The 24,415-nt window shown below is 40.9% G+C and overlaps 1 protein-coding gene across 1 annotated transcript; it reads right to left on the bottom strand.

Annotated features, from left to right (window-relative positions):
- Positions 1–1,370: 1,370 nt before the first annotated feature.
- On the bottom strand, positions 1,371–19,261 carry micall2b (mical-like 2b). Its single transcript, XM_069689604.1, has 16 exons — positions 18,904–19,261; positions 16,143–16,191; positions 14,445–14,586; positions 14,167–14,354; positions 13,769–13,896; positions 11,412–12,170; positions 11,094–11,302; positions 9,552–9,618; positions 8,827–8,966; positions 8,506–8,570; positions 7,787–7,910; positions 7,556–7,658; positions 5,371–5,444; positions 5,170–5,284; positions 3,837–3,883; positions 1,371–1,752 (listed from the first exon to the last, which is right to left on the bottom strand). Exons 1-16 carry the CDS (start codon positions 19,044–19,046, stop codon positions 1,676–1,678), a joined length of 2,430 nt encoding a protein of 809 aa, XP_069545705.1. The 5' UTR covers positions 19,047–19,261; the 3' UTR covers positions 1,371–1,675.
- Between the last annotated feature and the right edge of the window lie 5,154 nt (positions 19,262–24,415).

The raw sequence follows: 24,415 nt of genomic DNA on the forward strand, positions 1-24,415 counted from the left end.
TTAACATAGAGAACACCATGATCAGTTAAGTTTGTCGTCTCTTTATTAAAATCTAAAACTATTTCATTTTAAAAATCCAGGCCAGTTTCTCTTTTTAATAATTAATAATAAACTGTTGGAAGTGCCACCATCAGGATGGGAACATTAACAAATGTTGATACAACGTCAAATTATGTGTGTTACCAAATAGTTCTGTTAAACATTAAAACACACACACACACACACACACACACACACTAAATCTAAACATGACACTTAGACACTATACAGTTAATTCAGCAAGAAATATTAAAAACATGTACAAATGTAGGTCCAATGTGGACCACTTCCTGCATCCCCCCCACCCCCCAAAAAAAAAAAAAAAAAATCACAAACAGCCAAGTCAACCAAATACCAATGAAACATCACATAAAATTTCAAACGTTCTCTTCACATTCATAACTGGTAGAAAACTAAAACATCCACCGAAAGACCAGAAGATGATTTTCTTGCGATGCGCCTTCAGCGAGAAAAATCTATTAAATCATAGAGAGGGTTAGATGAAGAGCTCATAAAAGTGTTTTGTGTGTACTGTGTAGGTTTTGACAGCTTAATTAAATAATGAATACATATTTGTATTCGCCAGTAATTTACAAGAAAAAAAAAAAAGGGCTGAGATTTGTAGAAATTCTGAAAAAAAAAAAAAAAAAGCATCATTTTGTGTAGCAGACATTTCATGTGGGTTTTTTTTTTTTTCCTGCCATCTCATGACCTCTGTGTAGCAGAACAGCTCTGACATGACCTCTGGGTGGGAAAAAAAAAAAAAAAAAAAAAAAAAAGAGGCCCATTACACAAAATAATGATCTGTTGATGCTCTGAACACACAAGTAAACAACAAGAGGAAGGTCGGGCAGCGACCCTGAAGTTACAGACACACTTTGGTCACAAGTGGTTTGTAGTCTGGACCAGAACATGACCGGAGAGCAAGAGACAGCTGTCGGACCTCTGCAGAGAGTCTTGTTCTTTAACTCCTATTAGCATCAGTGTTAACCAACATTTCAATAAATTGCACAAGTAAGAAGATGTAAAGAGACAGCAAGTGTGTATGTGCGAGCATTAAGTAGACAGATTAAGACTAGAAGGGGATTAAAACTAACAACCGGAGCACTGAACCCAATCACATCACGGGTGGTGAGTCATTAACCCCTCAACATCATCATCGTGTGTGTGTGTGTGTGTGTGTGTGTGTGTGTGTGTGTGTGTGTGTGTGTGTGTGTGTGTGTGTGTGTGTGTGTGTGTGTGTGTGTGTGTGTGTGTGTGTGTGTGTGTGTGTGTGTGTGTGTGTGTGTGTGTTACACCAGCAGGCAGGCAGGGGTAGCGTCAGATCTTGAGTGACGGCGTCGACAGAGGGAAGGGCTTTTTTTTTTTTTTTTTTTTTTTTTTCTTTAAGAAGCGCTGAGGATGACAGATCTCACACGCTACACACAAAAAACACACAATATCTCATGTTATCCCGTGAATCACCGGCTGAGCACACTGACGTTAAGCAGCAGAAATATCAAAGACAGGAAACAGCGACGTGTGTGTGTGTGTGTGTGTGTGTGTGTGTGTGTGTGTGTGTGTGTGTGTGTGTGTGTGTGTGTGTGTGTGTGTGTGTGTGTGTGTGTGTGTGTGTGTGTGTGTTTTCTGCCGAGCATCATCTGTCCTTCTTGCTTCCCCAGCCGAACAGTTTGGACATCGGAGACTTTTTCTTGGGTTTGTCCTTCTTAATGTCTAACAGAGAGAGAGAGAGAGAGAAACACTCATATTTCTTTATGTCTGCAGACTTAAACAAAACAAAGTAACACCAATTGAACATTTACAAAAGACCTGTGATTTTCCCCTTAAAAGTTATGCTAACTGATGACTCTGTGTTCACAGCTGATGGTTCTTGATTAAGAGGCACGATGAAGGTTTACTTCACTCACTCACGTTTAGTTTCAATGATGCGTTCTTATTTAGAAAATCACTGCTTTACAATCAGTACCCAGTCTATACCACCGTAGGAAAGGTTTTTACATTTTAACTTGGATTTATGAATAGCAACCACAGACTGTATATAAATAACGGCCTCTGTGATGTCACCCGCAGGTTTCTTACAGAACCGTTTTGAAGCTCGGTGCCGGGCGTCTCTGGCCGTTGCCGACTTGCCTCACTCCACCTTTATGCTGCCTTTAAATGGAACTGGTGAGCTCGTGGTTACGGCAAAGGACGTCGTGTGCACACGACATGCAGGGAAGTTCAGGTAGTTAAGTCTAGGCAACGGCAACGTGGATAGCCTCTAGGAGCCACAGAGGCTAACAGTTTAGCAAGCTGGCATGTGGATAACATTATGGAGGAACTGCGAAGGCATAATGTCAGAGGGGGAAGTTGAGTCCATTGGGAAGATCAACATTTTCCTCTTAAGTATTATCAAATTACAAAGAAAAACTCTAAACGATTATAATTACAATATATTAACTTGTTATCTGAAGAAAATTTAACTTCCAGAAAACATCAGCAAACATGTCACGACTCCGAAAATGATGAGATCGTGACCACCACAAGAGGTCGCTGTTCATAGCGTCTTCTCGTAAACACTGTAAACACCGTAAACACCATCCTATTTTAAGATAACATTACTCCTGGCTAATCCAGAAATGGGGAGAGGTGGTGCATGGATGGAGCTGAGGCGGCATGAATGATTGCTAAAAACCTGCAGGCAGCCAATTGTTACTGCACCCACCTGTCACTCAAAGCAAGCTCTGCCATAATTATGCATAACTTTAAGCATTAGTACAATTTAAATGGTTGAGTTATATCAAAATTGACTTCCTGAGCAGTTGTCATGAACAGGGAGAGCAGCTTTCAGGACCAGAACAGTTTTTTACACCAGGCTGTAAAGGTGTTCATTTTTTACTGTGAAGTTGGGGTCTTTAACATGAGGCTCTATGGGGACTGATTAGGTTTTAGAGCCAGACACAAGTGGCCATTCAAAGGAACTGCAGTTTTTGGGAGCTCCACACTGGCTTCATTTTTCAGCTCCAGAGGTTGCTGCTTGACAGCGACCCTGTTTGAGATGTCTTGACACCTACCAGCCAATCGAAAAAGGAAATGTTCTGTGGCCTCGATCTCAAGGAGGATGTGTATCCTGAAAAATCTATTCTGTACTATGTGACAGCGTGTGTAAACTAACACATGACTGCACTCAGACTGAGAGTGAACTGTGAAACTTTGGCATTAACTTTATGAATACATTAAATTGAAATGGCTGGTCTTTAGCCCACGGTCGGCATTCACTCGCTGTAACATAACGACCTTTTCACTGAAGTTCAATAAATCTGCTCAATTTCAGCCCTGCTTTCCAGTCATGAATTGCAAATGAAGCCGGCTTTAACTCTGTTCTATCAAAGGGTCAAATTAACTGGCTGCATTATCCATTTGTCTAACGGGAACGCTGCTGAAAAAAAAAAAAAGAAAGAGGGGGAGCATTTTGTTTGATGCATTTTCCATTAGCAGTCATTAGATCAAATGAGATGAAAACATCGCCTAGTGGCACCCTTAAAAAAAAGAGATTTCTCTCTCTCTCTCACACACACACACACACACACACACACACACAGAGAGAGAGAGAAACACACATCCATAAACCACAGAGAGAATTCTATCTACTTCAATTATAGGTGTCCATGATGGAAATCCTCAATTGGATAATTTATAAGGCAACTAAGTTGTAGTGACACAGAGGTTGTGATAACTAATGAATCGAGCGGGGTGGGTGGGGGCCGGGGTGTGTGTGTGTGTGTGTGTGTGGGGGGGGGGGGGTTGGACATACTCACTCAAATTCATCATCATTTTGTCCAGCTCCTCGTCCTCCTCTTCCTCCCTGAGAAGATGAAGCGAGAAGGAACAAAAAGCAAACAGATCATCAACAGTGCTTCCCTGTGTGAGCATGCACTGCATACACACTGTATTCATACATTCAGCGATACTGGAAGTACTACGATGGTGACGCACTCAAGTCAACTGGATAGAAAAGAAACGATGACAATGATGCTCTACATCTTGATAAATTGTTTCTGTAGTCATTGTTTAACATTTAGTTTATGAAATATTGACCATCACAATCTCCCGGAGCACAAAGTGACGCCTTCAAATAACATGTTTTGTCTAACAATCAGTCCAAAATCCACAGAAAAATCCCAATTCTCTAATTTGAGAAGCTGTTAACAGTGAATATTTTGTACATTTGCTCAAAACACAACATTAGTTCTACAAATTACATTACATTTCATTTAGCTGACACTTTTATCCAAAGTGACTTACAATAAGTGGATTTCAACCATGAGGGTATAAAACCCAGAACAACAAGAATCAAGAAAGTACAATTTTCTTCAAGAAAGCCAAATCATTTTTTATCAACTAGCCTTAGAATTACTATAAGGTCAATGTGCTGACACTTTACATCCACATCAGCTGCAAAGGACTGAAACTGTAGTAATTTTTTAAACATTAGCATTGGACAAATATAAATAAACTTCATCAAAACTGTTATAGTCACTAGTTGGACTTTAATCCTTTGTAGTCAATGACAGGGCTGCCTCGATCGTGAAGATTTAGTTGACAATTAATTCCCATCTAACATTGTGTCTTTTTCTGTTCATTTCATGCCACTGGTGCCACTTTTATAGTACAAGATAAATCACAGTTCAATAATCCACCTTATCAAGGAGAAGAAGAGCCATTTATTGGCACTGAACATTGAAATCTGTAAGTTAAAATTTCAATTTGCCCTTGAACAGGGAAGATATGACATAAATAACAACTTTATTATAAAAAAGTATTACTGAAATGAACAAAATAACATCTGACAACGACAGGTACCAATGATTTAAAAAAAAAAAAAAAAAAAGTACTCCTTCTTTACTCCAGCATTTTTCACTTCTTGCTTATTTTTGGGGATTTTTACTTGTGCTGAAGTCATGTGACCAACATGACCTGTTTGGCTTTTAAAAAAATCTTGGTTTAGAATCAGTCTTAAAACTGTGAACCGTGTATAATAAGAGCTCAAGTTTTATACTGTTCATCCAATATGGAGCTACATTATAAACCCTGACACCAAAACCGTTATACTTAAACTCACTGTCTCATGTTATCTGTCTAGAAACACACCTGAGTCTGTCCTCGTCCAGCCCCTCCACAATGGCGTTTCTGTCATTGACGATCTCCATCAGTTTCTCCATCAGCTGCTGTTCTCTCTTTCTGTCCCTGGTCGTCTTCAAATGTTCTGCACACACAAACATATTTTAGTCACAGACATGTGCTCCGCTTCTGTCGTGGACCGAGTTCACTCTCCTCCCCTGCAGCCCTCACCTGATTTTTCCATCAGTGTCCTGAGCTCCTGCTCTACACTGGGCTGCTGTTCCTCCAGGTCCTGGGTTTTTCCACTACACACAACAAAACAGACAAACAGAAAAATGTTCCATTATACACCAAGTGGAGTATGTTTCTAGTCCCCGGTTTGTTATTTAGATTGCAGGATATTAAAAAGTCAAATTTGGTGGAAAGTTGAGTAAAACAATTTTTTTTCTGGATTCAGTGATCCAACTTTCAGCCATAATCATGTTGGGGAGGGAAATATGTCTACAAGGAGGATCTCTTAGTCGATGTTTCAACCCGTCCTCACAATGTTTGGTCATCAACTTTTCTGTTTGTGATATTTCACACTGTTGGCCAGAGAGTATGGTGAAAATACAACCAAATGTGTAGTTTTACAAAATCTCATACCACGTGCGTCTCTCAATTGTATCCGTATGTAAGTTGTATTTCTCTGTTTGTCACTATGAGCAACCCCTTTAACACTATGGGCCTGATTTACTAAGATATCAAATAAAGGGTGGGAAATTGCGTGTTTATTCCAAAAGTTTGCACATTTATTTTGCACCCGTTTTGCGGGTGATTTACTAAGAGTAATTGATTCTTTGATATCAGGTGCAAATCTCTTTATTTAAATGAGTTATTTGCATGTGTTAAAGTGATTCTGGTTGTTCTAACAGAACGACCACAGAAGCAAAAGCAAAAGTAAATCTAATCCCATTGAAAGTAATACATATGAATATAACAAGAACAAAACTCTACATAGGAGATTATCAGTGAGGAAGTCAAGGCCATGGCAATAACAAAAAGAGAAATAGATGAAATTATGAGAAGATGGCAAGATATTAGGCGGAAAAAAATTAAAATAATAACGGCTCGTAATAAAATGTCGGCAAATAAAAGAGGAGGGCCGGTGGTTGAGATGCTTCTAAAACACCGATCAGCAGGTCTTTCTGTAATAAGCAGGTGACTTTTCATTCAGTGCCTCGCGAATGTAAGGGAACCTTATGTAGGCCTACATGTAGGGTAAATTCTGCGGGACACATTCAGTTCCTGTGACAGCACACCTGAATAACGGGACTGATGGGATATCCAAGCAGCGATACGCTGGAACGACCCAGAGGCAGGAAAATGCTGAGTCGTAAGAAGTTTTGACATCGCTGGTATTTCATGGCTCCTCCTTGTTGTTGGCTTTAAATCATCATTCAGTTCATTCAATGACTCAGAAATATTGTCACTGGAAAGACAATATGTCTCAATAATTCATGCTTCTGGCATCAAAAATCTTTACCCAGGTGTAAAACCACGCGTATTCTTTGGTTTCTCTGCGTCTCCTTCTCACCACAATAAGAGCAGCCGTCTCTCCAGATGTGATTCTGATTAATACGTTCCTTTCAGTCGTACAAAAAATAAACACGCAATCAATTCTCCTATTTCTACCTTGAGGTTTAGTAAATATTCTATTCTATTTGCATTTCCCCTCTCAGTATTTTGCACGTTCAAGTAGAAACGCCCAATATTACATATGCATGCAGGCAAACACGCAAAATGTGTTAAATTGCACATTTGGAAGACGCAATCCTCACTGCACGTCGTTAGTAGATCAGCTTGGACATTTTTTTGCCGGTGTTGTGGAGTTTGCACGTGATTTTACACGCAAACCTTTAGTAAATCAGCCCCAATATGTAGTCATTGTATCCTTTGTTAACATAGAAACATTGATTAGAGCAGTTAAATCTTTCTACTTTAACTGCTGTTTAGTTATTAACCAAAAATTGTCCAACATCTCTACGCGTCTCTAATATTTATCAAAGACTCATTGCAGTGTTTGTGCTGTCTTAAGCAGCATCCTGCTTCATGCTTCTGTTGGCTCCCAGCAGCCGGTGGGAGGTGAGCTGCCTTGTTCCAGGACGTCCTGCTGAGGGACGGAGGAGGGAGGACACTGGGAATTCAAACTGTCAACCTTCTGGCCACAAGTCTGTTTCACTAATCACTAAATAGTGGCATGCCCCTTTTCTAAGTGTGTTCATGTGTGTGTGTGTGTGTGTGTGTGTGTGTGTGTGTGTGTGTGTGTGTGTGTGTGTGTGTGTGTGTGTGTGTGTGTGTGTGTGTGTGTGTGTGTGTGTGTGTGTGTGTGTGTGTGTGTGTGTGTGTGTGTGTGTGTGTGTGTGTATACACTCACATGTAGACCAGTTCAGACTCCCGGCGCATGGACACCTGCTTGTTCCTGATCAAGTTGAACCACTCAACCATGAACTCATCCATGAGAGAGTCATCGTCACCCTCTGACACACAAACATACACAGCGTTAATCCAAGGTACACCCCTTCTTCTACATCTGCCTTTCGTTTTTCACACAACCCGCCGATGGAGGAGGACGATCGTCCATTATGTGCATTTTTTTTTATCTCACCTTCCTCGCTGCTGCGCAGCTTCTTCTCCAGCTCCACTCCTCTCTTCTCCATCTCGTTCAAATTATCTTCGATCTCCTGAAGCTCCTTTATGATGTCGTCTTTGGGAATGTAGTCTGGCTTCGTCTACAGGTGTGACACACAAACACGGGCATACTGCATTAAATGGAAGATGTGAACCAAAACATATAACAACACTGTAATAACTCACTGTAACTGTAGTGACTTAACACATTAAAGTCCTTACAGCAGAACTTTACAGCATTAAACAGAGGAACCCAACAATTCAGTAATTCCCACATATTATTAAAAATAAAAGTGAATACTTGACACCGACCGATACGGGACTTCTGGGGGCCGATACAGATATTAGGAAGTAAAAAAACTCCAATAGAAATATTGGCCAACAAAGATATTTACAGTTTATTGTCCACACCAACATCAGTGAACACCGAGGACTTGATCGTTATGAATAACTACAAAGTGGGTTTTTTTCTGCAGTATTGCCCAACATATCTGATATATCTGTGAAAGGCCAATATCGTCCAATAAAATCATCTGGCCAATATGAAATGGAGTGTGTGCAGTATTTAGTGTAGCGCATTAATAATGACCACTGTTTTGCTCAAGGTTTCATCTTCCAAATCATCCTTGTTCTAAAAAGCGAGTCTGTTTAAAAAGGTCACGTTTTGAAGAAAACACATTTTCTGAGGTTCAATACCTTGGAAATCTTTGGGTCCGACTTGGTACCATTTGAAGTTTGTTCTTTCTGGCCATTTTGAAATCCTAAAAAAGTAAGAGATAAAATGAAGAAAATTATTTTGTAAAGCATGTTGAGAATAAAGATGAGAAGGAAACGGAAACCCTGAGAGGTATGATTAACAGTGAACTGTGAGGAAGATAATTTGGTATAGAAACATATGTCATGTCCACAATGAAAGACAGAAGAACGAGGAAGAGATGAAGCGTACGAGTATTCCTCCGTCACTGTTTGACTATCTCACATTTAAATGTGTTGAAGCACAGTTGACCATGTTCTTACCCTTTGGTGCTGGTGCAGTGACAGAAACGCTCGGGCCGGGCAGAGGAGAAGAAGGGGAGGAAGGCCCAACAGAAAGCTCTGAAGCCTTTCCAGCTCCATTAGGCCACGGTTTAGTGGAGGACTGTGAAGGCGCAGCAGGTCTGTGGATGGATGAAGGATGAACAGACGAAGAGAAAGCGAGAGAATCGAATTAACGTCAATTTATCTTCTCCTACAAGTAGTCCCTTCTCCGCCTTGCTACAGTCCTTAGTTGTGATTCATGAGAGCGAGAGGAAAGGTCATGTGGGGAGAGGAACTCTGAGCACCGAGCATATGTTGCACCACGGAGGACACTACTCAGTCCTGACACCATTTGGGGCTCGCATGCATGTGGCGGAAGAGCAGAGACTGAAAGCTCCGACTACAAATGATGGCTGGGCCATTTGGAGGAGCAGCAGGGACGGGCGTCATGTGGGAGGAACGCTTGGAGAAATGGATGAAAGACTGGATCATAGGATGGATGGATGGACGGGACATCAGGAGGGAACAACGGAGCTCATACAGTTAATGTTTCATGATGTCAATATGCTGCGAGCCCACTTACGTGCAGATACTGCCTGTTGTTATGAAATTTGAAACAGGAGCCATTAAGAGATAGCAATTACCTAGAAACATATAAAAAAAAAAAGAAAAAAAAAAAAAAAGTGACAACACAGAATAAATGAAGTCAATAAAACAGATCTCACTTTGTTCCTTCGGAGACCGGCTTGAGCATCGACCTCCAGTCCGCAGGAGACTTGTTTCCTGACACCGCTAAGAAGAAAGAAGTCAAACTTTAGTGTTTTTCACTTCCTGGTTCACTTCTTTAATCACATTAGTGGACCGTCTAATATTCAATGTCATTTCCCCTTTTTTTCTTTTGTTATATTGAGGTGGAAGTTTCCACCAACACAGAGGTCAACCACACAAAGGGCAGAACATTATTAAAAGGGTGTATTAACTTCAACCTGGAAGTACTTCCTAGATCAGAAGTCTTGAATTACTTCACAATAAAACAAAACAGTCACGACAAATAGAGTCGCGTTGTAAAAATAAATAAAACAGAGATAAATCAAAAGAATACTAGTCACAGAAAACACTTGAAAGCAGCTCGGGATCGTGCATGTAATACACCTGACTGTCCACTAGAGGACACCGTGTCAGCGTCATGTTTGCCTTGCCTAGGCAGGAGTAGTACACATGTTGGACCAGGGTCGCGGAGGGAGGTTGTGTAATGAAGTACAAAGAGTGATAAAGTCTGCATAGGGCGGAGATTGTGGGTGGTTGGATGGGACAAACACTTTCACCCAGACGATCGATAAAACTCAACCTGGATTTCTTTTAGGAAACTTACATACATAACATGTTTAACTTGTAACATAGATTTAATAAATCGATAACGAACGCAACCTCACTTACGTAAAATAACTTATTTTAACCCAAACCATGATCTTCTTCTAAACCGAACCATGTGGGTTTTAGTGCCTAAACAAAAGCCACCTTGCGTGGCACGGCCTCCTCTGTTGACCGACGAGTGTATTACACAACTTAGTGTAATATCAGGTCGCTATGAGGGTGGTTCTTGAGTCTTTTTTTAAAGGTATCTACAGTGTCCTGCCGTGTGTTTGATTCCAACAGAGACTCTAATGAAGTAGCTTGAAAATAATGGAGCTACTTTCTGCAGAAGTGGGAAGTAAAAGTAATGAGGAGATTTTAAGAGTGCCATGTGTCAATGTGGCATCAGGAAAGCCTCTCCGTCAGAGACACAACAGGACAGCTGGGCAGTCAGTGCTTTTACCAATGAAAAGATGTGTCTATAAATTTAAACTGTTTTTACATTGGTTTGGGTTTGATGAACTTCCACACTATCGATCATTCATAAAATCAGTTCTGGTGAACATTTCTTCTCTATTCTCTTGTTCTCTGTGATTTTAAACAGTGTTGCTCTTTCAGTGTAAAACCAATGGAGCCAGCGCTTAACGCAAAAGCAGATTAATTGGTGCCGTGTTGCAATTAGTTTGCAGATTCTTTTTTCCACTGAACATTTTATTTTGCTGAATTCCCTGCCGATTTAAGTTGGGTTTATTTTGTTAAATTTCTATCTTTATGTTTGCCTTATATGTTTTATATATATTTATTATTATTATTATTGTCTTGTAACTATTAACTAAATTAACTAAAGCAGTGATCCAGGACCTGTGCAGAGTGCAGGTGCAGTGTGTAAAAGTTCAGAAGTGTGTCAGTTTAACCTGAGGTGTTGGGTGATTGACTCCTCGGCTTCGAGGCTCCTCTGTCTGGAGTCCTGGCGCCGAGTCCGGTCCTGGCGGCCGGGCTCGGCGCAGAGCTCGGGAGGTCCGGAGCCTGCAGGTCAGCGAGGATGGACGGGTCTGCTTTCAGCCTCACCCTCCCTCTGACACTCTGCGTCTCCCTCTTCGGTGTCTCCACTTGGGACTGAGGTCTGAATAAAAGTGAGGAACTTATATTAAATACCACTTTTCACCAATAGAGGTCAGACCAAAGCAGGAAGTAAAGTTGATTTATTTGCTGTTGTGCATGAGATTCCTTACTTGTCAGTTTTCTTGAGCGCTACAGTCGTCCACGACGGCTTACTGTTGTTATTGTTGTTCTCCTCTGACAGTTTCTTGGAGATGAAGGACGCTGCTGATGCTTTTGTTTTCACACCTTCACCATCTTCCTGTTTTGACTTCACCTTCCCGGCCGTGCCAGTTGCTTTAGCTGCATCTCCACCCTTATCTCCACCCTTATCTCCACCCTTATCCAAGCTCTCATTTGCCTCTTTTCTTCCAATAGCACCGATGTTTACGACCACAGCAACAGCCTGACCCGCTGTGGCCTCCTGTGCCTTACCACTCACACTCTGACCTTTATTTATATCAATGGTGACGCTGGTAGTCTTTTTCTCTTCACAGCGAGCCGTGCTATCTGACTGGGAGAAGCTGAGCTTGGACTGTAGCGTCTTGGCCGCAGCGGTTGAGGTACGAGGAGCAGCAGTGGGTCTGGTGCTGATAGGAGCGGTCGGTGTGGAGGTCGTCTCACGTGGAGCTGTGGGTTTGGAGACAGAAGTTGTCTGATGTTCTTTAGCGGCAGAGGAGAGAGCAGATGCAGGCGGGGAGGGAGAGGAAGTAGAAAAGCTGTTGGCGATGCTGGAAGGGTTGCTGTTTTTTTCTGCCTGCCATGTTGGTCTCAGTTTGGAGGGTGTATGAGTACTGGTTTTACTGGAGCCTGACAGAGGAGTGAACGTGGAGACTTGGGTGTTAGAGGGGAAGTCCTGAAGAGGTGCACATGTGTTTGTAGATGATAGTAACCTGAAAGACAGAAAGGACAACACATATAGTTATAAAAAGGAAATTCTCCCGCAAACTGGCCATTCAGAGCTGCCGTTACAGCCGTTTCAGCCTCTTCAGAGCTACGCTGCCATACAAGCTACAGAGTGAAATAGGATAGCTCAAAATTGAGTTAAAACCTGAATCTGACTTTTTAACATTTTACTTTTAGCATATGAACGTTATGATGCCATAACTGTGAAATTAAAGTTATTTTGACCACTTTTCCCTGTTTTTTGTATTTGAAAAATGTTGGTTCGACATCCTAAAAACTGTTAACCAAAACCAAAACCAAAAAATAAATAAAATAAAATATATATATATCAATCTTTTCTTTTATGAGAAAAAAATTAACAACCGATAAACCACAGACTGTATATAAAAGTGGACGTAGCATCCAGGTCTGAAAAATGAGGCTGATGCAGAAGTGCATTAAGCTGCGATACCACCGAGTGCCGCAAGTGCCCAAAAAAGCCTCCGGCTCCATAGACTCCCATTCAACTTCTCTCATTAAATATAAAGTCAATACATGTTTGCCACAAGTCATAAATGTGTCATTTGCTAAAACCTTTTCTTAGTTTTCTGGTGGTTGGATCTGAAAATAATCCCGTCATTAATTAGAAATTAAGCATTACAAAGTCGTATGTTGAGGGTTTGTCTGTTTGATTGACAGGCCTGTGGTACAATCAGGTTTCCGCTATGGGTGGGCGGGTGTACTATCTTCGATTTCTGTTTGAAAAATTACTCAGAGGCTGGTCTATCTGTTGCACAACATGTTCCTATTGTCTCAGGCGAGATGTACTCATTTATCTGTTGCGCAACGTGGTTGTATAGTCTCAGTTACAACGTCTCTGGACCTTTATCTTGTGACCTACGACCTCACTCAGTACTATCTACAAAATCAGATAGACAGAGGAAATGGGGGTGACTGTCAATTGTTTGTCACACTGTATAAAAGCTGAACTACGGAGGAGTGACGTTGAGCAATGCTGGACACCTTTCTTTGAGTGTACATGTTGCCGCTAACTAGCTCAGCAGAGTAGCAGTAAATGTGGCCTCTGCAGCCTCTAACGAGTGAAATTCATGTGACCTTAAAATGATTCATGGTGGTATAATGCTTTTTTAAATGTATCTAAACAAGTTTATCTTTGTTTTAACGCTGTAGAGGTCCAGATAAAGTCATTGAATAATAAACTGTACATAAATAGTAATTTACTAACTAATTAAATAACATTAGGCATAAATTATTCTTTGTTATAGGTGATTAGGAAATAAAAACTGTAAATATTAAAACAGGATAAATGAACTGACGTATGCTACAGCATCTGACAGGCACACAGTTAATGGAAAAAGTCATTAAATAAAGTCAACCCACTTTGAAATGTCTGTGGTTTGAAGACAGAATTAGAAAATCTAATTGTGATTTGCATTCATTTTCACTCTGAGTTTGCTGAACCAAAATTTTAATCCATATTCATTTAATCAAATTTTATTAGTCTTTTGCTATTCTGGTGGTGAACTCCAGGTTCACTGTGATTAAACTAAATTACACAAAGATTATCTTCATCGCAGGCTCTTACTTTGCACAGTTCCTGTGGTAGAGTTTCCCCTCCACCAAATGTCGCTGCACCAGGTGAACGTGTTTGTTACAGGACACACATTTGTTACTCAGGGTGCCTGTCTGGTGGGATTTCTCAACCACAACATCCTAGAAGAGAGAGAAGAGAGGGGGGGGAGAGGGGGAACATCATTCATGACAAGTAACAGGATGTAATATTGGCTTTTGTATATTTTGTAATAGCACTTTGTTCCGTCTATTGGCACAGACAGAGTGACACATCTTTATGGCTATTAAGGTCACCTGATGCGTAAACTTCCACATTTTTGATGAGTCAAGACAGAACCGAGACATTTTAGACTGTAGGAGCTTTTTTTCACCATCAAATGTAGTATGAGGTATTCAGGCAGCAAAGTTTACCTGCGTTGAGCTTCTGGTTTGTTTCGGGGAAGGAGAAGGCCTTGTGATGTTGGAGGAGCGAGGAGGACTGTTCTCTCTGGTGGGGTTGGAGGAGGGAAACACCTTAGACACCACCGGCTGGTTCTTCTTCCCAGACGGCTCCTCGGTTGGGCCCTCAGCTGGACGTTTTATGCCTCCCAGGCCGCCAACTGTGTCCAAAACACACACACGCACACATGAGACGAGGGGAGCTGGACAAAAAGCAGAGACGGACGCAGTGAGACATTACTAATACTCACTCGGGGAGCGTCCGTGGAAGTAGTTGTAGTATTGTGAGACATATGTCAGGATACTGAGGCGGTCAGGAACCTTAAGAGCCACCATGTCTTCTGCATCCAGCAGCGCAGGAATTCCCAGTTCATCCTCTGCGACCTTGAACGCCTGCAAATAAAATCAACTTTATCCAATAAAACAGAAGACGTTCAGAGTGGATTTTCTTTTTAAATCCAGAGGAGCCCAATGTACCAATAAATCCTCCACCACGACAGACACGCGGCATCTTTACAGGCTCCAGAGACGACCTCTGAGGCATTCTTTCTGAGTACGGCTGTCCCAGAGAAAGAATTATGTTAGATAATTAAAATAATAGCTCTTCTTTTAAAATTTAAGGAGTTTATCTTTTACTTCTGGCAAGTGTTTTGCTAACCCTGAGCAAAAAAAAAAAATGCAGATAAATGCTGGTATATTCTTTAAAGGAGCTTTAAAACTGTATTTCATTTCTTTTGTATCTACAGTATGAATGTTAGCATATTCTTTGCTCTTTAAAATGTAAGTTTTGTTGTCCTTGTCTTGTCCATCTTACATAAAAATGTAAGTGCTATCAGTATTGTTCAGTCAATAGTGAGTAGTGAGTCAGGAATTTCCAACCTAGACTCGCATTCACCAATTTCATGGAAGAAAAAACAACAACAAGAAGAGGCATGCCAACGGGCACCAGAGGCAAAACTTAATCAGTATTCAGATAACTGAGGGAGTCATAACAACACCGTTTACTTTTCTGTTCCCTGTAACACTTCAAGTCTGTTGCAGTTTATTGTTGTTTGATTAACCAACCTGCTGTTTCAGTTGAAATCCAAAATAGTGTCATGTAAATATTGCAAATTTTAGCTTTTTAGTTTAATAAGATGTTGATCTTCAGTCAATCACAGAGCTGACAGTCTGATAATGAGGCTCCAGGGAGAAAATTAAAGTTTAAAAAAAAACATGTAGCAAAGCAGCCAAAATCAAAGTGCCCGGATTTAAACACTCTGAACTTTTCAAATTTACCCAACATCACATGGTGCTGATGCGACGTCCAGAGTCGACACATGTAAAAACAATTCACGGCTTCCAGACACTTTTGTTATCTATAGATTCATCATTTTTGGACTTCATTTATCATTTACTCTAAAGTTTTTAATAAAAAGGTGACAACCTCAGTTCAAATGTTTCATCTGACCTACAGTTGAAAACCGGAAGCTTTCTAATTAGACAACACAATGTTAACTCAAGCTAAATAATCATGAATATGGATGAAGTATCGGTATGAAGCGTGAAATCTTCCGTGACCAGATCACTTAATCTAATCAAAACTTTTTTGAACGACTGTCACAAAGTTGCATCACTGTCCGTATAATAATAGTTTTAAAGCAGAAAATTCAGAGGCGAGTATTTCGCATTTTCATGTCGTTTATTTGTCACACTGTGTGTTTAGGCCTTTCAGGGGGCAAAAGTTAAATCTAAAAAAAATCAACAATATCCACCTGCAGTGAGATGAAAGGTCATGAGACCATTAAAGTCAGTAGGATTCATCCTGTGTGGAGATGTAGAGCCATAAAGGATGGAGGGTCAGAATTAAGAGAGCTACTCTTCTAAAAGCCTGTGTGCATTCAGGAAATACAACAACAAAAAATCTGAAACATTAAGGGGTCAGACTGCAGGGTGTAAACACGTCTCACCAGCTTGTTGTTCTCGTAGACATTTTCTTTCCTCAGAGAATCAAAATGGCTGCAAAAGAGAAAAAAAAAAAAACCATGAGCAACAAAATGATCAAACTTCTTCTCTGTCATTTGTTTACAATCAGCACAGACTGAACATGTGTTGTTTAATCATGTTTAGCTTCCTCACTTCAGCATAGAGTGTGACAGATGAGCTCTGTGACAGATGAGTCACTGATCCCACTGATCCAAAAGTGAAACTAACATAAAGCTCAGTCTGAATTCATCACAGTTTCTATATTAAGCAAACTGGAGCGAAGCCATTAACCAGTGTTTAGAGCCCGAGCCGTGTAAACATGAAATGTGTCGCCATTCTGGTCCGGCTGAGAGGAAGAAGTGGAGTGGAGAGAAGCGGAGCAGCCGCGTCTCTTCTTGAAATGACATTTGTGTCTGTCTGATGACCTCTCTGGAACAAAACCAGGCGTCTGTATGTGAAACTGACCAAAGTTCAGTTCTCGAGATGATGAGTAAAAGCTTTGGAATATCTCAAAAATGAATCCACGCCCCAACATGGACCGAACCAACCTGTGCCAAGTGATATTAACCTTTGTTCCCTGGTGGAAACCCCCTTCCTCTTATCAAAACAAAAATCCAGATCTTTTCCTTTTTAACACAACAACACTAGTTCCTGCCTGTGAAATGTGAAGCATCTGCTGACACAATTTGAGTTAGTTTTATGTTATTATCAACTAAATATCGGAGTCTTTGACGGTCCGTCAGACAAAACCAATTAAAAAGTCAATGTCAACACTTCGCTGTGAGCTACCAGCGTTATTTGATTTTTAAATGTTTTGACATTTTAAAGACTAAACAGTCAATTGCATTATCAAAAAAAGACAAGTTTGAGCAGTAATGAAAATAATTACTGGCTGTAGCCCTAAACTGGATGAGTTTGCAGGACACTAACTTAATCCACTTCAGTTTTATTTAAGTTATTGACATTTTTACGTTTTCCTCACAAAGCTGTTAGATTTTTGTTTTTATTTTGCTTGACACCAATTTTTCTCAATATATATGACTAATAATTAAATATGCAAGATTAATAGCTATCATGGAAACAAATCATGCTGGATTACATTCAGACTTGATTCATCTGCTTTGGTATCCTGAATGTTTCAGTATCGCTCTTGAATTTAAGTGTAACCTGATTTTTTTTTTTTTTTTTACTCGACTTTAATCTTTAGATCTGAGCGAAGCCGTGTCAGTATTTTTTACTCAGCCACTCTTCCTGTTACTCTTCGAGAGGAGACAGAGTGGGTCTGCCCTTAGCTCTACGCCAGCCTCCCTCAAACACACGGGTCAACCTCACCAAGGATGTTACAAATGGTGTCATTACCGAAACAAAACAAAAAGAGCCTCGTGCCAGCACTGGAGAGCAAAAACAAATTCACCAAAATTCCAGCCCCGAAGACCAGAAAGGTCTCCTCATCATCAGGGCAACAGGTCAGATTCACCTGACCCCTGACTGACCCCTACCCGACTCACATTACTTCCAGAGTTTGCTGGTGAGCTCGATGAACTCTACATCATCGAGCTGCTTAGACGTCCGGGGATCAGAAGGGAAGAACTTGTGTGTAAAGTCTGTTTCAGAGGCAGCGGAAAGGAGCAGTCAACAGCTGTGGATGAGGAGTCAAGAACTTGGCACTGGGCACCTAGAGACTCATCAACAGGCCTGGAGGACACCGTCTGTCTTTCTGATGCCCAACAAGCTGCTGTGAAGCTCTCCAGGGATGTTGTGCTCTCTCGACAACTCTTCTCTGTCCTTCTACCTCCACAATTGTAACCCTTCACACTAATGTCAACAAGATGTAGTCATGTGTTTTCAAAAGTGAATACTGGGTGCAGATTTTCAAATTACTCCTGTAAATTTCTACATGGTTTTCAGAGTCAAATATTCTGTTTCATCCATTATTTGCTATCTGTTGGCTCTTTGATCTCAGTAGATTTTCTTCAAGTATGAGTTCAGGTCTTTATGAGACAGCTTTCAAGTCTTCACTTACAAAAGCAAAATAGTTGCAGCAGATTTGCAGCAAACAATGGACTTTGCCAAAACATGTTGCCACGAGAGTTGGCCAAAGTTGGCTGCAACTGGTAAACATGGTCTGGTGGTTTACCACAAATCCCCCAGAAGTTTTCTACAAACCTAATTTGCATATGAAAAGATGAGCTAATGCCTCAAATATGCAGCAACATGGGCAATCAAGGTTAACCACAACGGTTTGACTGAAACCTAAAATTCCTGAGAGGGTGTAATTTTGTTTAATTCGGACTTCTTGATTATCGCTGCAGTGTATCAGGCACAGAGATGAATAAAATGTCCAATCACATTATTGATATGCTGCTCAGAGGAATAAAATCCAGTCTAATTGTATAATGCGGTCTCCAACACTCCCAAAATGGTAAGTGTCCCTCCGTGAAGACCACCTGGGGTCCAGTGTGATGGTTGCACATGGGCCCCTTTGGTCCCCTGAGCTCCACGGAGTCCACAGCTGAGCTCCTTCTCCTGTTTTTCCTGCAGACCTGTGAGGTTTGTTTTCCTTCACATTAAAAGTACTAAAAACTTACCGTAAAGCTGCAAAGTAAAACACGGAACTCTTGTCTTCTCTGTACATGTTGTAAACAGCCAGACTACACGCAGCTTAATAAAACATGCGGTTTAACATCGGACACTCCAAACTTCGCTCAATTCCTGCTTTGTCGTCGAGCCGTCAGCGCCACTTACATGAGTTCGGGTCTGTGTTTGTGGATGAGGGCGCAGAAAGCCAGGCCGTCCCTGAACGACGTGGTCATGTTGGTGATGGATACATCCCGGTAGCCCTCGCACCGGACCCGGCACCACTGCTGCAGAGCCTTCACCGCCGACATCCCCGGAGCTCAGAGCCCGGGCTGATCCGTGCGAGAGAGCAGCAGCAGCGCCGCGGTGGTACGCACGGAGCTTCCTCTCCCCCCCCCCTCCTGCTCCTCCCTCCCTCCCTCCCTCCCTCCACAGACAAACTCCAGAAACTTTCCGCAGGACGCCGGATCGGTTTCAAGTACACGAGAGGCAGCAGGAGTGTGCTTGCGGGAATCACCTTCCGAGTTGGTGAAGTTAAACTGGTTGAGACACCTGCGAAAGGTCGATCTTGACGCGGCGTGGGTGGAGTTCACCCCGCCTATGTGTTCCTTTTAACTCTTTCTGTCTGTCTGTGTGTGTGTGTGTGTGTGTGTGTGTGTGTGTGTGTGTGTGTGTGTGTGTGTGTGTGTGTGTGTGTGTGTGTGTGTGTGTGTGTCCCAGTGCCCTACATACACCAATGTCAGGGCCATAGGAAAAAGATGTTGGACATATAAAGTCGAATTAGGAGTACAAATTCACCCATAAATATAATCACCACAAAATCTATTAATAATATTTCTTTTCTTTTACCTTCCTCCTTCTAATGCTGCTATAGAGCAAATGTCATGTTACCACAAAGAATACTACAATCAGCTGCCTTTAAAAAAAAAACACCATTGTGTGTAATTGTGTCATTTAATGACCCTCCTCAGGTCATTAAAAAAAAAACAGAAATACCCATAAACAATACCAGCAGTATAAACACTCAATAGACTCCCTAAACCACCTCCTAAATAGTTACCTGAACAGGTGTTACAACAGGGAAACCTAATGTCTATTTTGGGACTAAGGTGCAGCAATTTAAAGAAGAATAATCAGAAGATAAAGTGTGAGCTGGGTCAACCAGGTGTGGTTGCTGCTTGTGTAGGACAACCTGTCCCGTCCTGTTCTGACTGCTGGGTGTGTTGAAGGAGGTGGGTGGAGTCTGTTCACCAAGTTACCTGACACCTGCACACCTGACCTGTTCACAAATGGACACAACAGAGGAGGAGGCCTCGTTTCTGCCTACATAGAGAGTTGAACTGCTTTCTATTTTTGGTCCCATTCATCCGTCCATATCTCAGCAGAATAATATGCAGATTTCAATTAAATTAACTTAGAAATTAAAAGAAAAAAGTTACTGGTTACTGGAGGGCAGATAGCGCCACCATGTGGCCATTATTTCAAACACCACAAGTACCTGTCATAAATTTGTCTGCTGATATAATTTCCCATAATGCAACATTTTTTGGCAAACAGTTTTCCCACCATTCCCTGTTCAAATTGTTAGACGTATTTCACCACCTTTAAAAATTGTGTTTATTTGTTTGATGTTCGATATCACGTTCAGATAGGCTAATTTCTGAAAAAAGAAAAAAAAAGAAAATCAATGAAACACATTTAATGATGCCATCCCTCCTGGTGGTGCTACAGCAACATGTTTTAAATTGCCATAGCTCAGTTCACTTCAAGCCTCAAACCTTTCAACACCTGAATCTGAGCATTTTAGCATCTTTTAGCTGATTGTTTTTACTGTTGCCTTTATATAAGTGCTATTCCCAGCAGCAAAGAAGTACTGTTAACTCTTTGTTCACTGCCCCAGCACTAAAGGGCCGGCAGACAAAGTTAGCGACTCGCTGGTGAACATAGTGGAGCATTTAGCAGCGAAAGAGCCACATATCTCCTTTAAGAGCTGGTGGAGACCAAAAACAGAGCTTAAAGAAGAGGGAAATTGAATGATCCTTTTTATATTATTAAATGTCAACAACCCTGCGACATCAAGGTGATCATTTACAGACACATTTGCGGAACCCAAGTGGTTTAAATAGCAGTGATGTAGGAGTGTACTTCACGGTGTGTCAGTACACCATGATGTCACCGTTGAGTGGCGCGTCAGGCTTCAAACTTCCAACTGAGGTCAGTGGAACAATGATATTCAGCTCGGTGTCAAGTTACACTTTAAATCTTACACAATTCACCCTTGTCAAAGGGTAAAAAAAAAAAAAATCAAATATTCCCAGACAGAATTCAGCCAACCCTGACCATCAATGTAATACTTTGTTGAAACGTTCAGGGATTATAATATTATCTCAACAGAAACTTCTAGTTGAACATGTTTGTTTTTAAAAAAAATCATGACAGACACCCTCTGCATTAAGTTGTTGTCAAACGTTGGGACAGTGATGATGGTTACACTTTATTTTACTGATTAAAATGTTCCAGAAAGGAAATGATGTAGCCTATCTGGAGAAGGATGATGTAGTTGTTGTGAGGAATTACAGAAAAAAATTAAACAGTATTGGAATGTCCTCTTTCTAATCGTTCTAACAATAAATGAATGACTAATTACATATTTGGGCAGTAACACTTGGTGCAGCTGTTTTAAGGAAATTTCTCTGTTCAAATTACACAGTTCTTTGTGGAAAACCCCATCAGGGAAATGATTACCTCTCCGAGTTCCTGGGAACTTTTAGTCACACGTCACTCGGCATGTGTTGAATCGTCGTTTTCCTCTCTATGTCAGGGGTCAAATTAGTTTTTTCTATATTTACACTGGTCTAACAATGAACACAATTACATTGACGGTCAGATGCTGCTAGCCTGCCAGAAAATATCGAGTTTTGTTGAGGAACAGTAACATGGAGAACATTTAAACTGTCCGTGATGAGGGAAGATATCAGTCAGAGGACATCACACACACACCCATACATAGCTGCACATACCGTACACACACACACACACACACACACACACACACACACACACACACACACACACACACAGCATGCAATGAGGGGGTAGAGACCAAAATGAAAGGAAAAGTAAGAAAAGTAAATCCCATAACAGGGGAAATGTTTGACTAGATAAGATAACTGTTCTGCTGCACTATACCTTTATAACAGCAGCTTCTTAGCTCAAAGCACCACAGCAGAGCCTTACAGACACGCTAATGTTTTGTTATCGAACAGTTTTTCCTTTGAACAATGAGGCGAGCATTCGCATACACACTTTAAAATGTTTTTACACTCCGGATCATCATTTCTTTACTAAATTATTACGGAAATCTGACCGCAAACACAAATTGAAACCTACGTGATCCTCAGAGTGAGGACTGAGAGAAGGACTGCACAAAACTGGTTGGTGGTGTTGAATGAATAGAATTGAAGGGCGCACACACACACACACACACACACACACACACACACACACACACACACACACACACACACACACACACACACACACACACACACATAGGTACACACAGACACATACACACTACACACACAAAGAAGCTGTAAAAAGAGCTTTGTGTTGTGTGTCCCATGCCACCAACTCTCTTGTTTTTAAAAAAAACAAAAACCTCCAGCCAGAAAAAGAAAGTTTGAACTGAACAATGAAGCTGCTTTTAGCTTCTTTATGACTCCCAGGACTTTTCCACAACAACCATCTGTCAGAACTGATTACATGCAGGTTTATTTTCAAATAGAACTGAACACGTTTCATTTTATAGTACTCATCATAGCCCTTTGAGCTTTTATGAAGCAGAGTCTTTAACTTTCTGGGTGAAATATGCTTCATAAATATGAGTAAACAGACTGAAACACAATGTGGCAACACTAAGTTTTCCTCTGAAAAGTGTAAACCCTGACACTAACTCTGTTTCTGAGAAAATCTGTTCCCTAAATAAGCATTACAAACATGGTTACGCACATCAAACATGCGCAGAATCCCCTGAAATGTCTTGTGCTCTGTTCATCTCTCCACATGCCAACCATACAAACACCCCCCACACACAAATACTTAATCCTCCCAAATCCAGACAGGAAATGCCCTCGTCAGTAGAGCAGAATGCTTTTGACAGACCCCCTCTGCTCTCGTTCTCTCCCTGCTCTCTCCTCCCCCTCCGCTCAATGATATATGTGCCCTCCTCAGACTCCCATCTGGAAACAGTTAGCCTGTGAACGTTTGCACACAGCCAATAAAAACCCGCCTATTGCAAGTCCACTTTATCAGTAGTGGAGTGTAATTTAACCTCTCGCTATCAGAGGGGGGACATGAGACAAGATGTTTGCATTCACTTTCTGGAGCTGCTCTTTGCTGTGTGTGTGTGTGTGTGTGTGTGTGTGTGTGTTGGGGACAGTGAAAGACTTGCTTGGTGTCATGACTCATGGGATCCAGTTGAAAGTCTGGCTTAGTGTCACTGCTTAGTTTCTATGGAGAGCCAAACTTACCAGAAAATTATTTAATTTCTAAGAAACAATCTAATTTATCAGAGTCCCCGGATGACCCACGGATCTTAATTACATCCCGAGACTTTTTTTTTTGTATCTAAATAACTCGTGGGGTTCACTGGGTGGAGATCGGCGACCATCTTTAATAACAAAAAGACAGAAAGAGCGTGCAGAGGGATGGAGAAACATCTTTTTAAAGAGAAACATCGATGTGGAGGAAGATGGACAGAGGAAGAGGTGACAAAAAAAAAAAAAACAGCTGATCTGTTGCTGTGACGACAGCAGGGAGGAAATTATACAAAAAACTAAGAGTATAATTTGTGCCAACACACACATTTGAATCTTGATAAGAGTGACTTTGGTCAAATATACAGTTTAAGAGCAGGTAATCCCTGATAAGAAAAAGATAAATCCAGATTTCACACTCCAAATTAAATGTCAAACCTCTTGACTGAAGTCAGTGACAGAGCAGTGATGAGGGACGCGTGCTTCTTACTGTTGCCGTGGATGTGAACGGCTCCTGCTCCCATGTTTTAATAGATCAATAAACATTTGACAAACTTCACATCTGGCTTTCCTGTTGTGTCAACGAATCTTTAAAGTTATCAATTCCTGCCAGCTTTTCCTTGTTAGCAGCTACAGGAACAAACATGTCTTGACTAGTGATTGTTCATGAGTGGGAAGGAGGATTAAACCACTTAGGAAACATACAGGAAATTAAACTGTGTCCAAAATACTTCATGGAAAATATTACATTTATAGAAATGGAAACTAAAATCTCAAAACGTCATGATATTCCATGACTTGGCTAAAAAAAAAAATTTAAAAAAAGAGATCAAATGCCATAATTTTCCATGGTACTCCAGAAATTCTGTGACCAGTGGGAATCCTGTAAATAAATATTTCAATGTTACGATAAAACTTACTGGAGGGTCATACTTGGTAACAGCTCAAATACTTTTTTTTAGATGAAGTACCAATTTGGTCAGAAGAAGCATTTATTATTCTGTTTTCTCCCCAAACTAAAACTAAATATCAGTTTTTCAGAAAGAAAAAAAACCAAAACCTGACAAATACACAAACTATGGTGTAAAAACCTTGAATGCAATGAGGGAAATGATACCAATGACCACAGCATTGACAAATTG

The sequence above is a fragment of the Brachyistius frenatus genome, unplaced genomic scaffold, assembly GCF_029030835.1.
Source record: "Brachyistius frenatus isolate BFR_SWC_R1_liver_20210118 unplaced genomic scaffold, ASM2903083v1 Contig_7, whole genome shotgun sequence".
NCBI lineage: Eukaryota > Metazoa > Chordata > Actinopteri > Embiotocidae > Brachyistius > Brachyistius frenatus.